The following is a 16785-nucleotide window of genomic DNA, read 5'->3' as shown; positions in this document are numbered from 1 at the left end:
CGTTGATAGATCAGTCAAATGCCAATCAATTGATCTGCTTGAATTCATCATCATCATCATCATGATCAACCCATCACCGGCTCACTACAGAGCGCGGGTCTCCTTTCAGAGTGAGAAGGGTTTTGGCTATAGTCTACCACGCTGGCCATGTGCGGATTGGTAGACTTCACACACCTTTGAGAACATTATGGAGAACTCTCAGGCATGCAGGTTTCCTCACGATGTTTTCCTTCACCGTTAAAGCAAGTGATATTTAATTAATTAAAACGCACATACCTAATTCCGAAAAGTTAGAGGTGCGTGTCCGGGATCGAACCCCCGACCTCCGATTAGAAGGCGGACGTCCTAACCAATAGGCTATCACTGTTTCTATTGCTTGAATTACAAAAACATAATTGCACCATGCAACGAATCGTTTGAAGCTTCTTCACCCAATGTCACACCTGGCACGCCGGACTAAATACACCAATTAATATCATTGCACGCGTTTGCGAATAACTTCCAAGCCAGATCATTATAGGCAGAGAACTGGTGGCAAGACTTTGAGACTGAAATCAAAATCAAATCAAATCAAATCAAATCAAATCAAATCAAATCAAAAGAAATCAAATGATTGTCATATTCTTCGTCCTATGCTAACTTTTTTTTTAAATAAAGATAGCGAGCAAACGAGCAGGCGGGTCACCTGATGTTATGTGAAAAAACTGCACATATATACGGACGCTCATCCAAAATTTGATAATCAAATTATTATGCAGGAGGATTCATAATGAAATAATAATCTCTGCAACTTATCATTGAATAAATACATCTAGCATGTGCCTAAATTGAACGTTCCAAATCATCTCAATCTAGTAATGCACCCACAACAGACGACCAGATAGAAGAAAGAAAGAAAGGACCTCGATCTAAACAAAAATTCAGTTTTGAAATAAGCAGATTTATTGGACAATCATGTAAAAATACATACAATTTAGCTTTACACGACTGCTCAAAAAAGAGTGTTATGGTTCAGGGCTGATGTAGGTATATAATTATAGTATAAATGTGAGTTTCTTTATCCCACCGTAACTTCTAAATGCCTTGACAGATTTGGGTTTATGTGGTATTGTTAGAACTCTTATATCATCTCAAATGACAGTGGCTATAAACTTTTGAAAAAAAATATACTTTTTTGCTACTGTATAGCGCCATTTTTGAATGTGAAAAATGTATCTTTTTAGTTGGATTTTTGGTAGATCAGTCGTGTTTTTGTTAAATAATCACATCACTAAGTAAGTCCTACTTGATAGACTTTCGACTTACTTATAGCTTTATCAAAAATTACCACCAACTCTTCAATTATAACTAAACTTATGAGTTGTAAAATAATCTCTATCGACGCTAAACGTGAAGGGATCTGAGATTCGAATGCTGTTATCAGTCTCAGTATAAAACGGCAGTGGAAACTCCAGCAGCCATCATTTCACTGTCTCATAACAACCATATCAGTGGTCAATCCAGTCATGCAAATAGTTAGTATTCATTTTTATTGGATTACTTAGTTATGGTTAGCTTTTGATTTTAATATGAAATGGAATTAGATACATTTTTTTATTCAAGTAAACTTTTCCAAGTGCCTTTGAATCGCCAAAAGAATCTACCAGTGTGCGTCAACCCTAATCTGTGTGTGAGAATCTGTATATAAATTCTGAAGTGTGTTTGTTCGTGGTTTGTTGATTTGTCCTTCAATCACGCCGTAGCGGAGCAATGACGTGATTTTTAGGTTTCCGTACCACAAAATGAAAAAAAAGGAAACCTTATTTCGTTTAACTTCGTTGTCTGTCTGTCTGTCGTGTCTGTCAAGAAAACCGTTAAGGTACTTCCCGTTGACCTAGAATCATGAAATTTGGCAGGTAGGTAGATCTTATAGCACAAGTAAAGAAAAAAAACCGTGAATTTGTGGTTACATCATTAAAAAAATATTAAAATGTGTTCATGAAAAAATAATTAGTATTTTCAATTTTCAAAGTAAGATAATTATATCAAGTGGGATTTCATATGAAAGGGCTTTACCTGTACATAAGGCAGATATTTATTTATTTTTTATGCATAATGTTTTGATTTATGGTGCAAAATGTGCGCGCAAACGTGTAAAAGAGAGAAAACTATCATTAATGTCTGTATTTTCTTTCAAGCTAATCACTCTAACAGTCGCTTCAATAGCAACAGCAGCACGGCTAGACACCTACCTACCACCAAACAAGGGAGCCAATAGTATAAACACAGGCCTCCAAACGCCCCTACGAGCAGACACCTCAGACTCAGGCCCTTACGTCACTCAGGCCAAGAACTACGCCGGTCAGGCCAAGAACTACCCTAGTCAAACTCAGAACTATGCCAGTCAAGGTAAGAACTATTTTCCATAAACTAAAAGATTCAGACCATTTCAAATATTATCAATATAATCATTATCAGTGATCATTAATGATTTAAAAAGAGCAACTGCTGAGTTTCTTGTCAGCTCATCTTAATAGAATCTGCTTTTCGAACTGGAGGTAGAGCTACTAGAAAGTAATGTACATCGGCCTTTAGAATGACATTTCGGCTTCGTAGAGCGTTGTCTCTGTCCTACCTATATGACGTTTTGTCGGTCTCAACGACAGGGACAACGCTCTACAAATCTGCTATTATATTATATACGGTAATTTATGGCAAATAAATTGCTCTTCGATCTTGCAGTGTTTATTGTTCACCCATTTATTTGAGACATCTAATAACAATAAATTGTTCTCTCAATCTAAATATATAAAAGGAAAATGTGACTGACTGACTGATCTATTAACGCACAGCTCAAACTACTGGACAGTAGATCGTGATCGGGCTGAAATTTAACATTCAGATGGCTATTATGACGTAGGCATCTGCTAAGAAATGATTTTTGAAAATTCAAACCCTAAGGGGGTGAAATAGGGGTTTAAAATTTTAGTAGTCGACGCGGACGAAGTTGCGAGCATAAGCTAGTTATACTATATATAGCTCAATTACCACTCACTCACTGATTGACATAATTGTTCTCCTAGAAAGAGATAGAAAATGATATAATAATGTATGGGAGATATGTTCAGAAGTGGGATTCGAGTAGGGAAAAATTATGACATTTCAGAAAAACAAGATGGCGGCCGACCTGACTTTTGTAACTTTTTTGTTTTCCAACCGATTTTGTTACAACTTGCAACAATTGAAGATATTAGTAAACAATTTTTAGAAAATGTGAAAAAAATTGGAAAAACAAGATGGCGGCCGAGATTTTCAAAAAATTTCCTCCTGTAAAATTTTGTATGAAACTTTTTTTTTTCACTTGTGGTTTCATATAGAAGACAAAGATTCCTTTAGGGCAACATATGGAGGGAGCTGATGATTGAGGATTTCGGAGACGGGTGAAGGGCACGCTTTAGGTATCGAAGATAGGTGGGAGGTGCTCGACCAAATGTCATTCGAAACCTCATCCAATTGCCAAAAATTTGAATTTTTTTTTAAAATTCCGAAAAAAAGATGGCCGCCATACAAATTTCATCGGCGTCCATCTCGGAGGGTATGAAAGATGGAAGAGTGGTTTCTTGGCAAAAGATGATCAGGATCTGAAGGTCTATTTGATGACTTGAAAAAAAATTCAAAATGGCGGAATTTATTTTTTCCGCCGACTCACTCATTGACATAATTGTTCTCCTAGAAAGAGACAGAAAATGATATAATAATGTATGGGAGATATGTTCAGGAGTGGGATTCGAGTAGGGAAAAATTATGACATTTCAGAAAAACAAGATGGCGGCCGACCTGACGGTTGTAACTTTTTTGTTTTCCAACCGATTTTGTTACAACTTGCAACAATTGAAGATATTAGTAAACGATTTTTAGAAAATGTGAAAAAAATTGGAAAAACAAGATGGCGGCCGAGATTTTCAAAAAATTTCCTCCTGTAAAATTTTGTATGAAACTTTTTTTTTTCACTTGTGGTTTCATATAGAAGACAAAGATTCCTTTAGGGCAACATATGGAGGGAGCTGATGATTGAGGATTTCGGAGACGGGTGAAGGGCACGCTTTAGGTATCGAAGATAGGTGGGAGGTGCTCGACCAAATGTCATTCGAAACCTCATCCAATTGCCAAAAATTTGAATTTTTTTTTAAAATTCCGAAAAAAAGATGGCCGCCATACAAATTTCATCGGCGTCCATCTCGGAGGGTATGAAAGATGGAAGAGTGGTTTCTTGGCAAAAGATGATCAGGATCTGAAGGTCTATTTGATGACTTGAAAAAAAATTCAAAATGGCGGAATTTATTTTTTTCCGCCGACTCACTCATTGACATAATTGTTCTCCTAGAAAGAGACAGAAAATGATATAATAATGTATGGGAGATATGTTCAGGAGTGGGATTCGAGTAGGGAAAAATTATGACATTTCAGAAAAACAAGATGGCGGCCGACCTGACGGTTGTAACTTTTTTGTTTTCCAACCGATTTTGTTACAACTTGCAACAATTGAAGATATTAGCAAACGATTTTTAGAAAAAGTGTAAAAAATTGTAAAAACAAGATGGCGGCCGAGATTTTCAAAAAATTTCCTCCTGTAAAATTTTGTATGAAACTTTTTTTTTTCACTTGTGGTTTCATATAGAAGACAAAGATTCCTTTAGGGCAACATATGGAGGGAGCTGATGATTGAGGATTTCGGAGACGGGTGAAGGGCACGCTTGAGGTATCGAAGATAGGTGGGAGGTGCTCGACCAAATGTCATTCGAAACCTCATCCAATTGCCAAAAATTTGAATTTTTTTTTAAAATTCCGAAAAAAAGATGGCCGCCATACAAATTTCATCGGCGTCCATCTCGGAGGGTATGAAAGATGGAAGAGTGGTTTCTTGGCAAGAGATGATCAGGATCCCAAGGTCTACTCGATGGGTGAAAAAAAATTCAAAATGGCGGAATTTATTTTTTCATACAAAATTTAAAACTTTTTTTAAATTGTTCAAAATGGCCATTATAGACCTCGAGAGCTGCTTTAGCAGCTCGAGCAGCGAGCTAAATACTAGTTATACTATATATAGCTCAATTACCACTCACTCACTGATTGACATAATTGTTCTCCTAGAAAGAGATAGAAAATGATATAATAATGTATGGGAGATATGTTCAGAAGTGGGATTCGAGTAGGGAAAAATTATGACATTTCAGAAAAACAAGATGGCGGCCGACCTGACTTTTGTATCTTTTTTGTTTTCCAACCGATTTTGTTTAAACTTGCAGTTATTTTAGACATTAGCAAACGATTTTTAGAAAAAGTGTAAAAAATTAGAAAAACAAGATGGCGGCCGAGATTTTCAAAAAATTTCCTCCTGTAAAATTTTGTATGAAACTTTTTTTTTTCACTTATGGTTTCATATAGAAGACAAAGATTCCTTTAGGGCAACATATGTAGAGAGCTGATGATTGAGGATTTCGGAGACGGGTGAAGGGCACGCTCGAGGTATCGAAGATAGGTGGGAGGTGCTCGACCAAATGTCATTCGAAACCTCATCCAATTGCCAAAAATTTGAAAAAAAATTCAAAATTGTGGAAAAAAAGATGGCCGCCATACAAATTTCATCGGCGTCCATCTCGGAGGGTATGAAAGATGGAAGAGTGGTTTCTTGGCAAGAGATGATCAGGATCTAAAGGTCTATTTGATGACTTGAAAAAAAATTCAAAATGGCGGATTTTTTTTTTCATACAAAATTTATGACTTTTTTAAAATTGTTCAAAATGGCGATTATAGACCTCGAGAGCTGCTTTAGCAGCTCGAGCAGCGAACAAAATACTAGTTATTATACTATATATAGCTCAATTACCACTCACTCACTGATTGACATAATTGTTCTCCTAGAAAGAGATAGAAAATGATATAATAATGTATGGGAGATATGTTCAGAAGTGGGATTCGACTAGGGAAAAATTATGACATTTCAGAAAACAAGATGGCGGCCGACCTGACTTTTGTAACTTTTTTGTTTTCCAACCGATTTTGTTACAACTTGCAACAATTGAAGATGTTAGTAAACGATTTTTAGAAAAAGTGAAAAAAATTGGAAAAACAAGATGGCGGCCGAGATTTTCAAAAAATTTCCTCCTGTAAAATTTTGTATGAAACTTTTTTTTTTCACTTATGGTTTCATATAGAAGACAAAGATTTCTTTAGGGCAACATATGGACGGAGCTGATGATTGAGGATTTCGGAGACGGGTGAAGGGCACGCTCAAGGTATTGAAGATAGGTGGGAGGTGCTCGACCAAATGTCATTCGAAACCTCGTCCAATTGCCAAAAATTTGAAAAAAAATTTAAAATTCCGAAAAAAAGATGGCCGCCATACAAATTTCATCAGCGTCCATCTCGGAGGGTATGAAAGATGGAAGAGTGGTTTCTTGGCAAGACATGATCAGGATCCGAAGGTCTACTCGATGGATTGAAAAAAAATTCAAAATGGCGGATTTTTTTTTTTTCATACAAAAATTTTTATTATTCAAATGGCCATTATAGACCTCGAGAGCTGCTTTAGCAGCTCGAGCAGCGAGCAAAATACTAGTTATACTATATATAGCTCAATTACCACTCACTCACTGATTGACATAATTGTTCTCCTAGAAAGAGATAGAAAATGATATAATAATGTATGGGAGATATGTTCAGAAGTGGGATTCGAGTAGGGAAAAATTATGACATTTCAGAAAAACAAGATGGCGGCCGACCTGACTTTTGTAACTTTTTTGTTTTCCAACCGATTTTGTTACAACTTGCAGTTATTTTAAATATTAACAAACGATTTTTAGAAAATGTGAAAAAAATTGGAAAAACAAGATGGCGGCCGAGATTTTCAAAAAATTTCCTCCTGTAAAATTTTGTATGAAACTTTTTTTTTTCACTTGTGGTTTCATATAGAAGACAAAGATTCCTTTAGGGCAACATATGGAGGGAGCTGATGATTGAGGATTTCGGAGACGGGTGAAGGGCACGCTTTAGGTATCGAAGATAGGTGGGAGGTGCTCGACCAAATGTCATTCGAAACCTCATCCAATTGCCAAAAATTTGAATTTTTTTTTAAAATTCCGAAAAAAAGATGGCCGCCATACAAATTTCATCGGCGTCCATCTCGGAGGGTATGAAAGATGGAAGAGTGGTTTCTTGGCAAAAGATGATCAGGATCTGAAGGTCTATTTGATGACTTGAAAAAAAATTCAAAATGGCGGAATTTATTTTTTCCGCCGACTCACTCATTGACATAATTGTTCTCCTAGAAAGAGACAGAAAATGATATAATAATGTATGGGAGATATGTTCAGGAGTGGGATTCGAGTAGGGAAAAATTATGACATTTCAGAAAAACAAGATGGCGGCCGACCTGACGGTTGTAACTTTTTTGTTTTCCAACCGATTTTGTTACAACTTGCAACAATTGAAGATATTAGCAAACGATTTTTAGAAAAAGTGTAAAAAATTGTAAAAACAAGATGGCGGCCGAGATTTTCAAAAAATTTCCTCCTGTAAAATTTTGTATGAAACTTTTTTTTTTCACTTGTGGTTTCATATAGAAGACAAAGATTCCTTTAGGGCAACATATGGAGGGAGCTGATGATTGAGGATTTCGGAGACGGGTGAAGGGCACGCTTGAGGTATCGAAGATAGGTGGGAGGTGCTCGACCAAATGTCATTCGAAACCTCATCCAATTGCCAAAAATTTGAATTTTTTTTTAAAATTCCGAAAAAAAGATGGCCGCCATACAAATTTCATCGGCGTCCATCTCGGAGGGTATGAAAGATGGAAGAGTGGTTTCTTGGCAAGAGATGATCAGGATCCCAAGGTCTACTCGATGGGTGAAAAAAAATTCAAAATGGCGGAATTTATTTTTTCATACAAAATTTAAAACTTTTTTTAAATTGTTCAAAATGGCCATTATAGACCTCGAGAGCTGCTTTAGCAGCTCGAGCAGCGAGCTAAATACTAGTTATACTATATATAGCTCAATTACCACTCACTCACTGACTGACTCATTGACATAATTGTTCTCCTAGAAAGAGACAGAAAATGATATTATAATGTATGGGAGATATGTTCAGAAGTGGGATTCGAGTAGGGAAAAATTATGACATTTCAGAAAAACAAGATGGCGGCCGACCTGACTTTTGTAACTTTTTTGTTTTCCAACCGATTTTGTTACAACTTGCAACAATTGAAGATATTAGTAAACGGTTTTTAGAAAAAGTGAAAAAAATTTGAAAAACAAGATGGCGGCCGAGATTTTCAAAAAATTCCCTCCTGTAAAATTTTGTATGAAACTTTTTTTTTTCACTTGTGGTTTCATATAGAAGACAAAGATTCCTTTAGGGCAACATATGGAGGGAGCAGATGATTGAGGATTTCGGAGACGGGTGAAGGGCACGCTCAAGGTATTGAAGATAGGTGGGAGGTGCTCGACCAAATGTCATTCGAAACCTCGTCCAATTACCAAAAATTTGAAAAAAAATTCTAAATTCCGAAAAAAAGATGGCCGCCATACAAATTTCATCGGCGTCCATCTCGGAGGGTATGACAGATGGAAGAGTGGTTTTTTGGCAAGAGATGATCAGGATCCTAAGGTCTATTCGATGACTTGAAAAAAAATTCAAAATGGCGGAATTTATTTTTTCATACAAATTTTTTTATTATTCAAAATTGCGATTATAGACCTCGAGAGCTGCTTTAGCAGCTCGAGCAGCGAGCAAAATACTAGTTATACTATATATAGCTCAATTACCACTCACTGACTCACTGACTCACTGATTGACATAATTGTTCTCCTAGAAAGAGATAGAAAATGATATAATAATGTATGGGAGATATGTTCAGAAGTGGGATTCGAGTAGGGAAAAATTATGACATTTCAGAAAAACAAGATGGCGGCCGACCTGACTTTTGTAACTTTTTTGTTTTCCAACCGATTTTGTTACAACTTGCAACAATTGAAGATATTAGCAAACGATTTTTAGAAAAAGTGTAAAAAATTGAAAAAACAAGATGGCGGCCGAGATTATCAAAAAATTTCCTCCTGTAAAATTTTGTATGAAACTTTTTTTTTTCACTTATGGTTTCATATAGAAGACAAAGATTCTTTTAGGGTAACATATGGAGGGAGCTGATGATTGAGGATTTCGGAGACGGGTGAAGGGCACGCTTTAGGTATCGAAGATAGGTGGGAGGTGCTCGACCAAATGTCATTCGAAACCTCATCCAATTGCCAAAAATTGGAAAAAAAATTTAAAATTCCGAAAAAAAGATGGCCGCCATACAAATTTCATCGGCGTCCATCTCGGAGGGTATGACAGATGGAAGAGTGGTTTCTTGGCAAGAGATGATCAGGGTCCGAAGGTCTACTCGTTGGATGGAAAAAAAATTCAAAATGGCGGAATTTATTTTTTCATACAAAATTTTTTATTATTCAAAATGGCCATTATAGACCTCGAGAGCTGCTTTAGCAGCTCGAGCAGCGAGCAAAATACTAGTTATTATACTATATATAGCTCAATTACCACTCACTCACTGACTGACTCATTGACATAATTGTTCTCCTAGAAAGAGATGGAAAATGATATAATAATGTATGAGAGATATGTTCAGAAGTGGGATTCGACTAGGGAAAAATTATGACATTTCAGAAAAACAAGATGGCGGCCGACCTGACTTTTGTAACTTTTTTGTTTTCCAACCGATTTTGTTACAACTTGCAACAATTGAAGATATTAGCAAACGATTTTTAAGAAATGTAAAAAAAATTGGAAAAACAAGATGGCGGCCGAGATTTTCAAAAAATTTCCTCCTGTAAAATTTTGTATGAAACTTTTTTTTTTCACTTATGGTTTCATATAGAAGACAAAGATTCCTTAAGGGCAACATATGGAGGGAGCTGATGATTGAGGATTTCGGAGACGGGTGAAGGGCACGCTCAAGGTATTGAAGATAGGTGGGAGGTGCTCGAGCAAATGTCATTCGAAACCCCATCCAATTGCCAAAAATTTGAAAAAAAATTCAAAATTGCAAAAAAAAGATGGCCGCCATACAAATTTCATCGGCGTCCATCTCGGAGGGTATGAAAGATGGAAGAGTGGTTTCTTGGCAAAAGATGATCAGGATCTGAAGGTCTATTTGATGACTTGAAAAAAAAATTCAAAATGGCGGAATTTATTTTTTCCGCCGACTCACTCATTGACATAATTGTTCTCCTAGAAAGAGACAGAAAATGATATAATAATGTATGGGACATATGTTCAGGAGTGGGATTCGAGTAGGGAAAAATTATGACATTTCAGAAAAACAAGATGGCGGCCGACCTGACTTTTGTAACTTTTTTGTTTTCCAACCGATTTCGTTACAACTTGCAACTAATAAAGATATTAGCAAACGATTTTTAGAAAAAGTAAAAAAAATTGGAAAAACAAGATGGCGGCCGAGATATTCAAAAAATTTCCTCCTGTAAAATTTTGTATGAAACTTTTTTTTTTTACTTATAGTTTCATATAGAAGACAAAGATTCCTTTAGGGCAACACATGGAGATAGCTGATGATTGAGGATTTCGGAGGCGGGTGAAGGGCACGCTCAAGGTATTGAAGATAGGTGGGAGGTGCTCGACCAAATGTCATTTGAAACCTCATCCAATTGCCAAAAATTTAAAAAAAAATTCAAAATTCCGAAAAAAAGATGGCCGCCATACAAATTTCATCGTCGTCCATCTCGGAGGGTATGACAGATGGAAGAGTGGTTTCTTGGCAAGAGATGATCAGGATCCAAAGGTCTATTCGTTGACTTGAAAAAAAATTCAAAATGGCGGAATTTATTTTTTCATATAAAATGTACCTTTTTAAAATTGTTCAAAATGGCGATTATAGACCTCGAGAGCTGCTTTAGCAGCTCGAGCAGCGAGCAAAATACTAGTCTCCTTCTAAAGATCGATGTACATTACTTTCGGCCGCGTACTGTACAGACGTACTCATAGCATACCTATAAGATACATTTTGTCCTATATGAAATAGTTAAATTTTCATGTAGATTTTAATGAATGGTGTTTTAAGTATACAGTATGTTATATAGTATACGGATAAAATACGGTTAAAAAAATCTTATTAACTTTTAACCGAACAACAAATTTCGTCTCTTAAATAATACGTACAACCGATAGACCTTGGGGTCCCAAGGTGCTGGAAGAGCGACCTCGCACCGGAACACGCAGCGTTGGAAGACCCCCCCACTAGGTGGACGGACGATATCAGACAAGTCGCAGGGAGCCGCTGGATCCAGGCGGCGCAAGACCGTGGCGTGTGGAAGTCCCTACAAGAGACCTATGTCCAGCAGTGGACGTCTATTGGTTGATGATGATGAAATAAAACAATATATTCTCACATAATATTATTAATAAGTTACAATAATTATTGTTGTAAGAAACCATTGACTTTTGACTTAAGACCAAAACTTCGGAAGTCAGTCCACGAACTACGAAAGCCAGGGCCAGAACTACGACAGTCAGGCCCAGAACTACGCCGGTCAAGCTCAGATCTTGAGATACGAAAACGAAATCGACGACAAAGGATGGCACTACGCATATGAAACCAGTGATGGCACTAAGGCTGAACAAGATGGTAAGTGTTATTTCTTATATGCATGTTATTACCATATTCCTATTGTTATTTGTTACATACATGCATATATATGCATGTTAATATATACATAATATTATTATTGTTAGTAATAACTAATAAATACCTACCTAGTTTCTCTAGTTACGCCACAAATCTCGATTAAAATTATCACTTCCTACATTCGATTAAGTTTTTGTATGAAAGCACTGGAATTAGCAATTATCTGTCAACACTAGCAACCAGTGGCGTGCAGCTCATAGAGGCATAAACGCACTGCTTACCCTCATTGCAATAAATCAATGCTTATTTTTCATTTTAACCTGCCGTGTAATAAGTTCATACCTAAATGCATACCCTGGCTTGAACTCCTGTGCACGCCACTGCTAGCAACATACCCATTAACTATAGCTAAGCTAGTACATAATATGAGCGAGCTAGCTTGACCGTAATCTAAATATATAAAAGGAAAAGGTGACTGATTGACTGACTGACTGATCTATCAACCCACAGCTCAAACTACTGGACGGATCGGGCTGAAATTTGGCATGCAGATAGCTATTATGACGTAGGCATCCGCTAAGAAAGGATTTTTGAAAATTCAACCCCTAAGGGGGTGAAATAGGGGTCTGAAATTTGTGTAGTCCACGCGGACGAAGTCGCGAGCATAAGCTAGTTATCTATATGACGTATTCAGCCCAAAATAATTAGCATGATAAGAAGCCATGGCTGAAAGTCACGTTTTTGTCAGTGTATATACGAGCGGTGATACCCTAGTGGTAAAGACGTCAGCCTTCGATTCGGAAGTTCGGGGGTTCGATTCCCGGCACACACCACTAAGTTTTCGGAGTTATATATGGGCCAGTGTGGTAGACTATGGCCTAAGCCCTTCTCATTCTTTCTGACAGGAGACCTGTACTCAGTACAGCCAGCAATGGGTTGATGATGATGATGATACCTGACTAGTTCCGAGCGGATTCCAAACGATCAGGTTCGACACAATTTTGTTTGACACATCAACTTCAACTCTAGTAACTCTTGTTTATTTAAAAGCTTAGATTTACTATACCTAAGTATCCATTAGATACATTTAAAAATATTAACATTAGTTTAAACTAAATAAACATTTCAAGTACATTTATTCAATAAATCCATGAATCCGGGTTAATCCCTTACACAATGTGTGTCAAAGGTTTGCACTCAAGTGTTTCATTGCAAATCAATCTCTCGCATCGCCTATCTACACATGAATCTGTTACATAATGTAATGATGATTGAGAGCTTTCCTAACGCAATGTACTTATGCAGTGAATTGTCAGGGAACCTGGTTAAGATACCCTGCGATGGGGAAATAGCTAGAGACGCGCGTTCATAAATCAATCAATCGACTTTTATGTGCTAAAAAATATGGAGGTTAACAAAGGTGTTACAAACAAAGCAAGTTTCATAGAATTTAGTGGGACTAGCCACTTAGTATAGGTAAATACTAGGGCCGATTCTCTTATACACAATCTCTAATATTAACTGAATTAACAGGTCTAAATCTAGTGCTATCCTTTTCCGAAAGCAACATTATGAAAGGGATAGCAATAGACTAAGGTGTGCCATTTTAGTTTAGTTTAGAGGTTGTGTACGACGGAATTAGCCACATTGTATCGTAAAATATTTTTTAGCACTAATACTCCATTGCCCCAGGGTCTCCACGGCAAACGGAACAAAAATGTAACTCTCGATAAGAGAGGCATACCTACTTGCGCCGAGTTGCGCCACTTGCCGTTTTCAGCTGTTTCTGCTGCGGCTCCAGGTCTTGGTGCTGTTTCCCTGTTACAACTTATTTTTTATAGGTATTTGTAGTTGCTATCGTAAAACTGGCGCAAAAAAAAACGATAAAATTCAATGTAACTTTAAAAAAACATTTCGTGAAGATTAGGAAGATTAAAATAATAAAATTCAGCTTTGGTACAGCACGCTGTACTGTGTTTTTACCATGAACGCCGTGACGTTAAAAATAAATGAAATCATTTTTTTTTAAATTATTCATTCTAACCCCATAAACTTCAGTCCAAGACCCATACCTATTAGTGAAAAATGTCACTATAGCATTTAAACGTAAATTCAATCGAGTTTATTACTTCGATCTCCGGCAACTTGAACTTTAGCCAAAGTTTACATCGTTACTCTATCATGAACGAATTTATCATTTAAAATGGATACAGTTCCCTTCGATTTTAACTTAAACTTAGATCTATTTTACTGCACGATCGATTCTTCAGCCAATATGCCTTCCAAAAGTCACATACTTAGCTGTTTATTACAGCACTTTGGGACCGAACGTCTATCGTTTTTAGGGTTCCGTACCTCAAAGGGAAAACCGGAACTCTTATAGGATCACTTTGTTGTCTGTCTGTCGGTCTGTCAAGAAACCTACAGGGTACTTCCCGTTAACCTAGAATCATGAAATTTAGCAGGTAGGTAGGTCTTTTAGCAGACATTCGGGGAAAAATTTGAAAACCTGTAAATTGTGGTTAGTGGTAACATCACACAAAAAAAATTGTGGTCATGAATTAATAATTAAGTCGTATTTTCAATTTTCAAGTAATATAACTATATCAAGTAGGGTATCATATGAAAGGTCTTCACCTGTGCATCCTAAAACAGATTTTCATTTATTTTTTATGCCTCATAGTTTTTGAATTATCGCGCAAAATGTCGAAAAAATACGGCTGTAGTACGGAACCCTCGTTGCGCGAGCCTGACTCGCACTTGGCCGGTTTTGTCGAACTATGTGCCCTGCCCATTGCCTCTTCGGCCTCGCCACCTGTTGAGCTATGTCGGTCACTCTGGTTTTCCTAATGATTTCTTCATCAATAATTTGATCATTCGTATTCAAATTTGTTGAATTTTTTTAAAGTTAGGCCCATCCCAAGGGTCCGTGAAGAAGCTGCGCTTCAAAAACTTTTTATATTTTGCAGGTCGCATCCTCCCCGGTGCTCAACCCGAAGAAGGCTCCCTAGCAGTGACAGGCTCGTTCTCCTACATCGGGGATGATGGACAGACGTACACCGTCACCTATACTGCTGATGAGAATGGCTTCCACCCCAGTGGCGACCACCTGCCGACCCCACCACCCATTCCTGAGGAGATCTTGAAGAGTTTGCAATTGACGGCCGCTGGTGGTGATGGTAAGCCTTATGTCATCATCATCATCATCATCAGCCTGTGGACGTCCACTGTTGGACAAAGGGCTTCCCTAAAGAGCGCCACCCCACCCGGTCCTCAGCTTTCTCATCCAGCCACTTCCCGCCAGCCTCTTTATATCGTCGGTCCATCGTGCTGGAGGGCGTCCCACACTGCGCTTGCTTGTACGCGGTGTCCACTCGAGGACTTTCCGGCTCCAACGGCCATCGCCTCTACGACAGGCATGACCTGCCCACTGCCACTTCAGCTTGCTAATAGTTTGGGCTATGTCAGTGACCTTGGTTCTCCTGCGGATCACACTGGTTAAAGACTTTCGTCTTCAGGCACTGAGGAATTGACGAGCCTTATGTATATCCATACTAATATTACAAACCAGCGATCCACCCCAACTTCGCACGGATGCAATTTACTAATAAAGAAAATGAGATTATCATCCTCAAAATGCTTGCGCTTTGGCGGTTCAAATCCGAGCCGTTATACCTACTTATGGACGCAAAATACAGAAGGAACGTCATCCGTCGAAACAGACGGAGTGATAAATCGACAATCGGATTTAATCTGAGTTTTGTCGGATTCGGATCGGATGACATCGGAACGTTAAACTCCTAAGAGGCATATCTTTGTCGGTAGGATAGTAACTGACCATATCCAAGGCCTCTCAGCAGACCAGAATAGTTTTTTTTTAAATTATTAGACCACAGCGCTCGCCACTGTACCATGGAGGATGGATGGAGCATGGATGGAGGATGGACGGAGGATGGATGGAGGATGGATAGAGGATGAATGGAGGATGGATGGAGGATGGATGGAGAATGGATGGAGGATGTATGGAGGATTAAATATTTCTTCTCTCAGTTTCAGGTTACGACAGTCAGAAGAGCAGCTATGATGCTGATGCAACGGGGTATTAACTACTATCAAGGTTCTTCGCCAATCGTTATCGATATCCCACCAAATCACACGAAGCAAACCCTTTTACCCCACTGCGACAAAGTTCCGAGGGTTATGTGTATGACCTATTAATGTATGTGTGTATGTATCTATGTCCGCTTGACACTACTAAACGGCTCAACCAATTTTACGTAATTAGATTCGCCGCGTGTGTCACTGGGTACAAAATTTAAAAAAAAAAAACAAAATAGTGGATTTTAGGCGCTTTAATGTGTGGGCTGAAAAAGACAGACAAGCACGAACCGCAGCTTTCGGGGGTTTTTGCAAATTTTTTGAATTACCTACCATTGTTCTACTTCTTCTTCATTTGAGGATATGCAGATCTTTTGGTTCCTGTAGGTATCACGTAGACTATCTCCAATCCATTATGATCGCTGCCAATAGGAATCCCCTTATTCCACAGGCAAAACTGATCTCAGAGGGCGCCACAAGAGGTCCGGCCTGGTCCGGCCAATGCAAGCTGACAGTTGTCATCTTTATAATATTTTTTTACAATTTTTTAAACCTTTTTGCATAGATTAATTATTGCTCGCTCTGTATGCCATTTTGATTAAAAATTAACTACCTACCTAACTAGGTACCTATTAATTAATCAGTCTACTGATAAGTTACTCGGTAAGGTCTGTTATTGATCAAAAGAGCAATGCCCTGACGGGGCTTCATGTTGTAATATTGTAATATTATATATGTTATGATGTAAGACATGAATGCAAATAAATAAAGAAAGAAAGTTGTATGGTTTTTTATACAAACGTTGAAGGTGAAAGATGAAAGATAGAATTTATCAATTTCGGCCGTTTGTACGGTTAACAGCTTTAGGTATAGTGCGTACATTTTGAGATCTCGCTTGCCATTTTAGCTCTGTGTGTTAGAAGTACGGTTCAACTTTAAATTAAGGACTAAAATCCTAAAATAGCTAAGAGCTAAAATGGTGACTGAGATCTCAAAATGTATAATTATTA

General features: G+C 37.8%; 1 protein-coding gene across 1 annotated transcript; it reads left to right on the top strand.

The window, feature by feature from the left end:
• The first annotated feature begins 1480 nt into the window (after nt 1-1480).
• LOC117992021 (endocuticle structural glycoprotein SgAbd-2-like) lies at nt 1481-16012 on the top strand. Its single transcript, XM_069505477.1, has 5 exons — nt 1481-1514; nt 2178-2388; nt 11504-11677; nt 14647-14856; nt 15728-16012. The coding sequence occupies exons 1-5, from the start codon at nt 1506-1508 to the stop codon at nt 15781-15783; spliced, it is 660 nt and encodes a 219-aa protein (XP_069361578.1). The 5' UTR covers nt 1481-1505; the 3' UTR covers nt 15784-16012.
• Nucleotides 16013-16785: the final 773 nt, after the last annotated feature.

Source organism: Maniola hyperantus, chromosome 20 (genome assembly GCF_902806685.2).
Source record: "Maniola hyperantus chromosome 20, iAphHyp1.2, whole genome shotgun sequence".
Classification (NCBI taxonomy): domain Eukaryota; kingdom Metazoa; phylum Arthropoda; class Insecta; order Lepidoptera; family Nymphalidae; genus Maniola; species Maniola hyperantus.
This window is presented reverse-complemented; position numbering and strand designations above follow the sequence as displayed.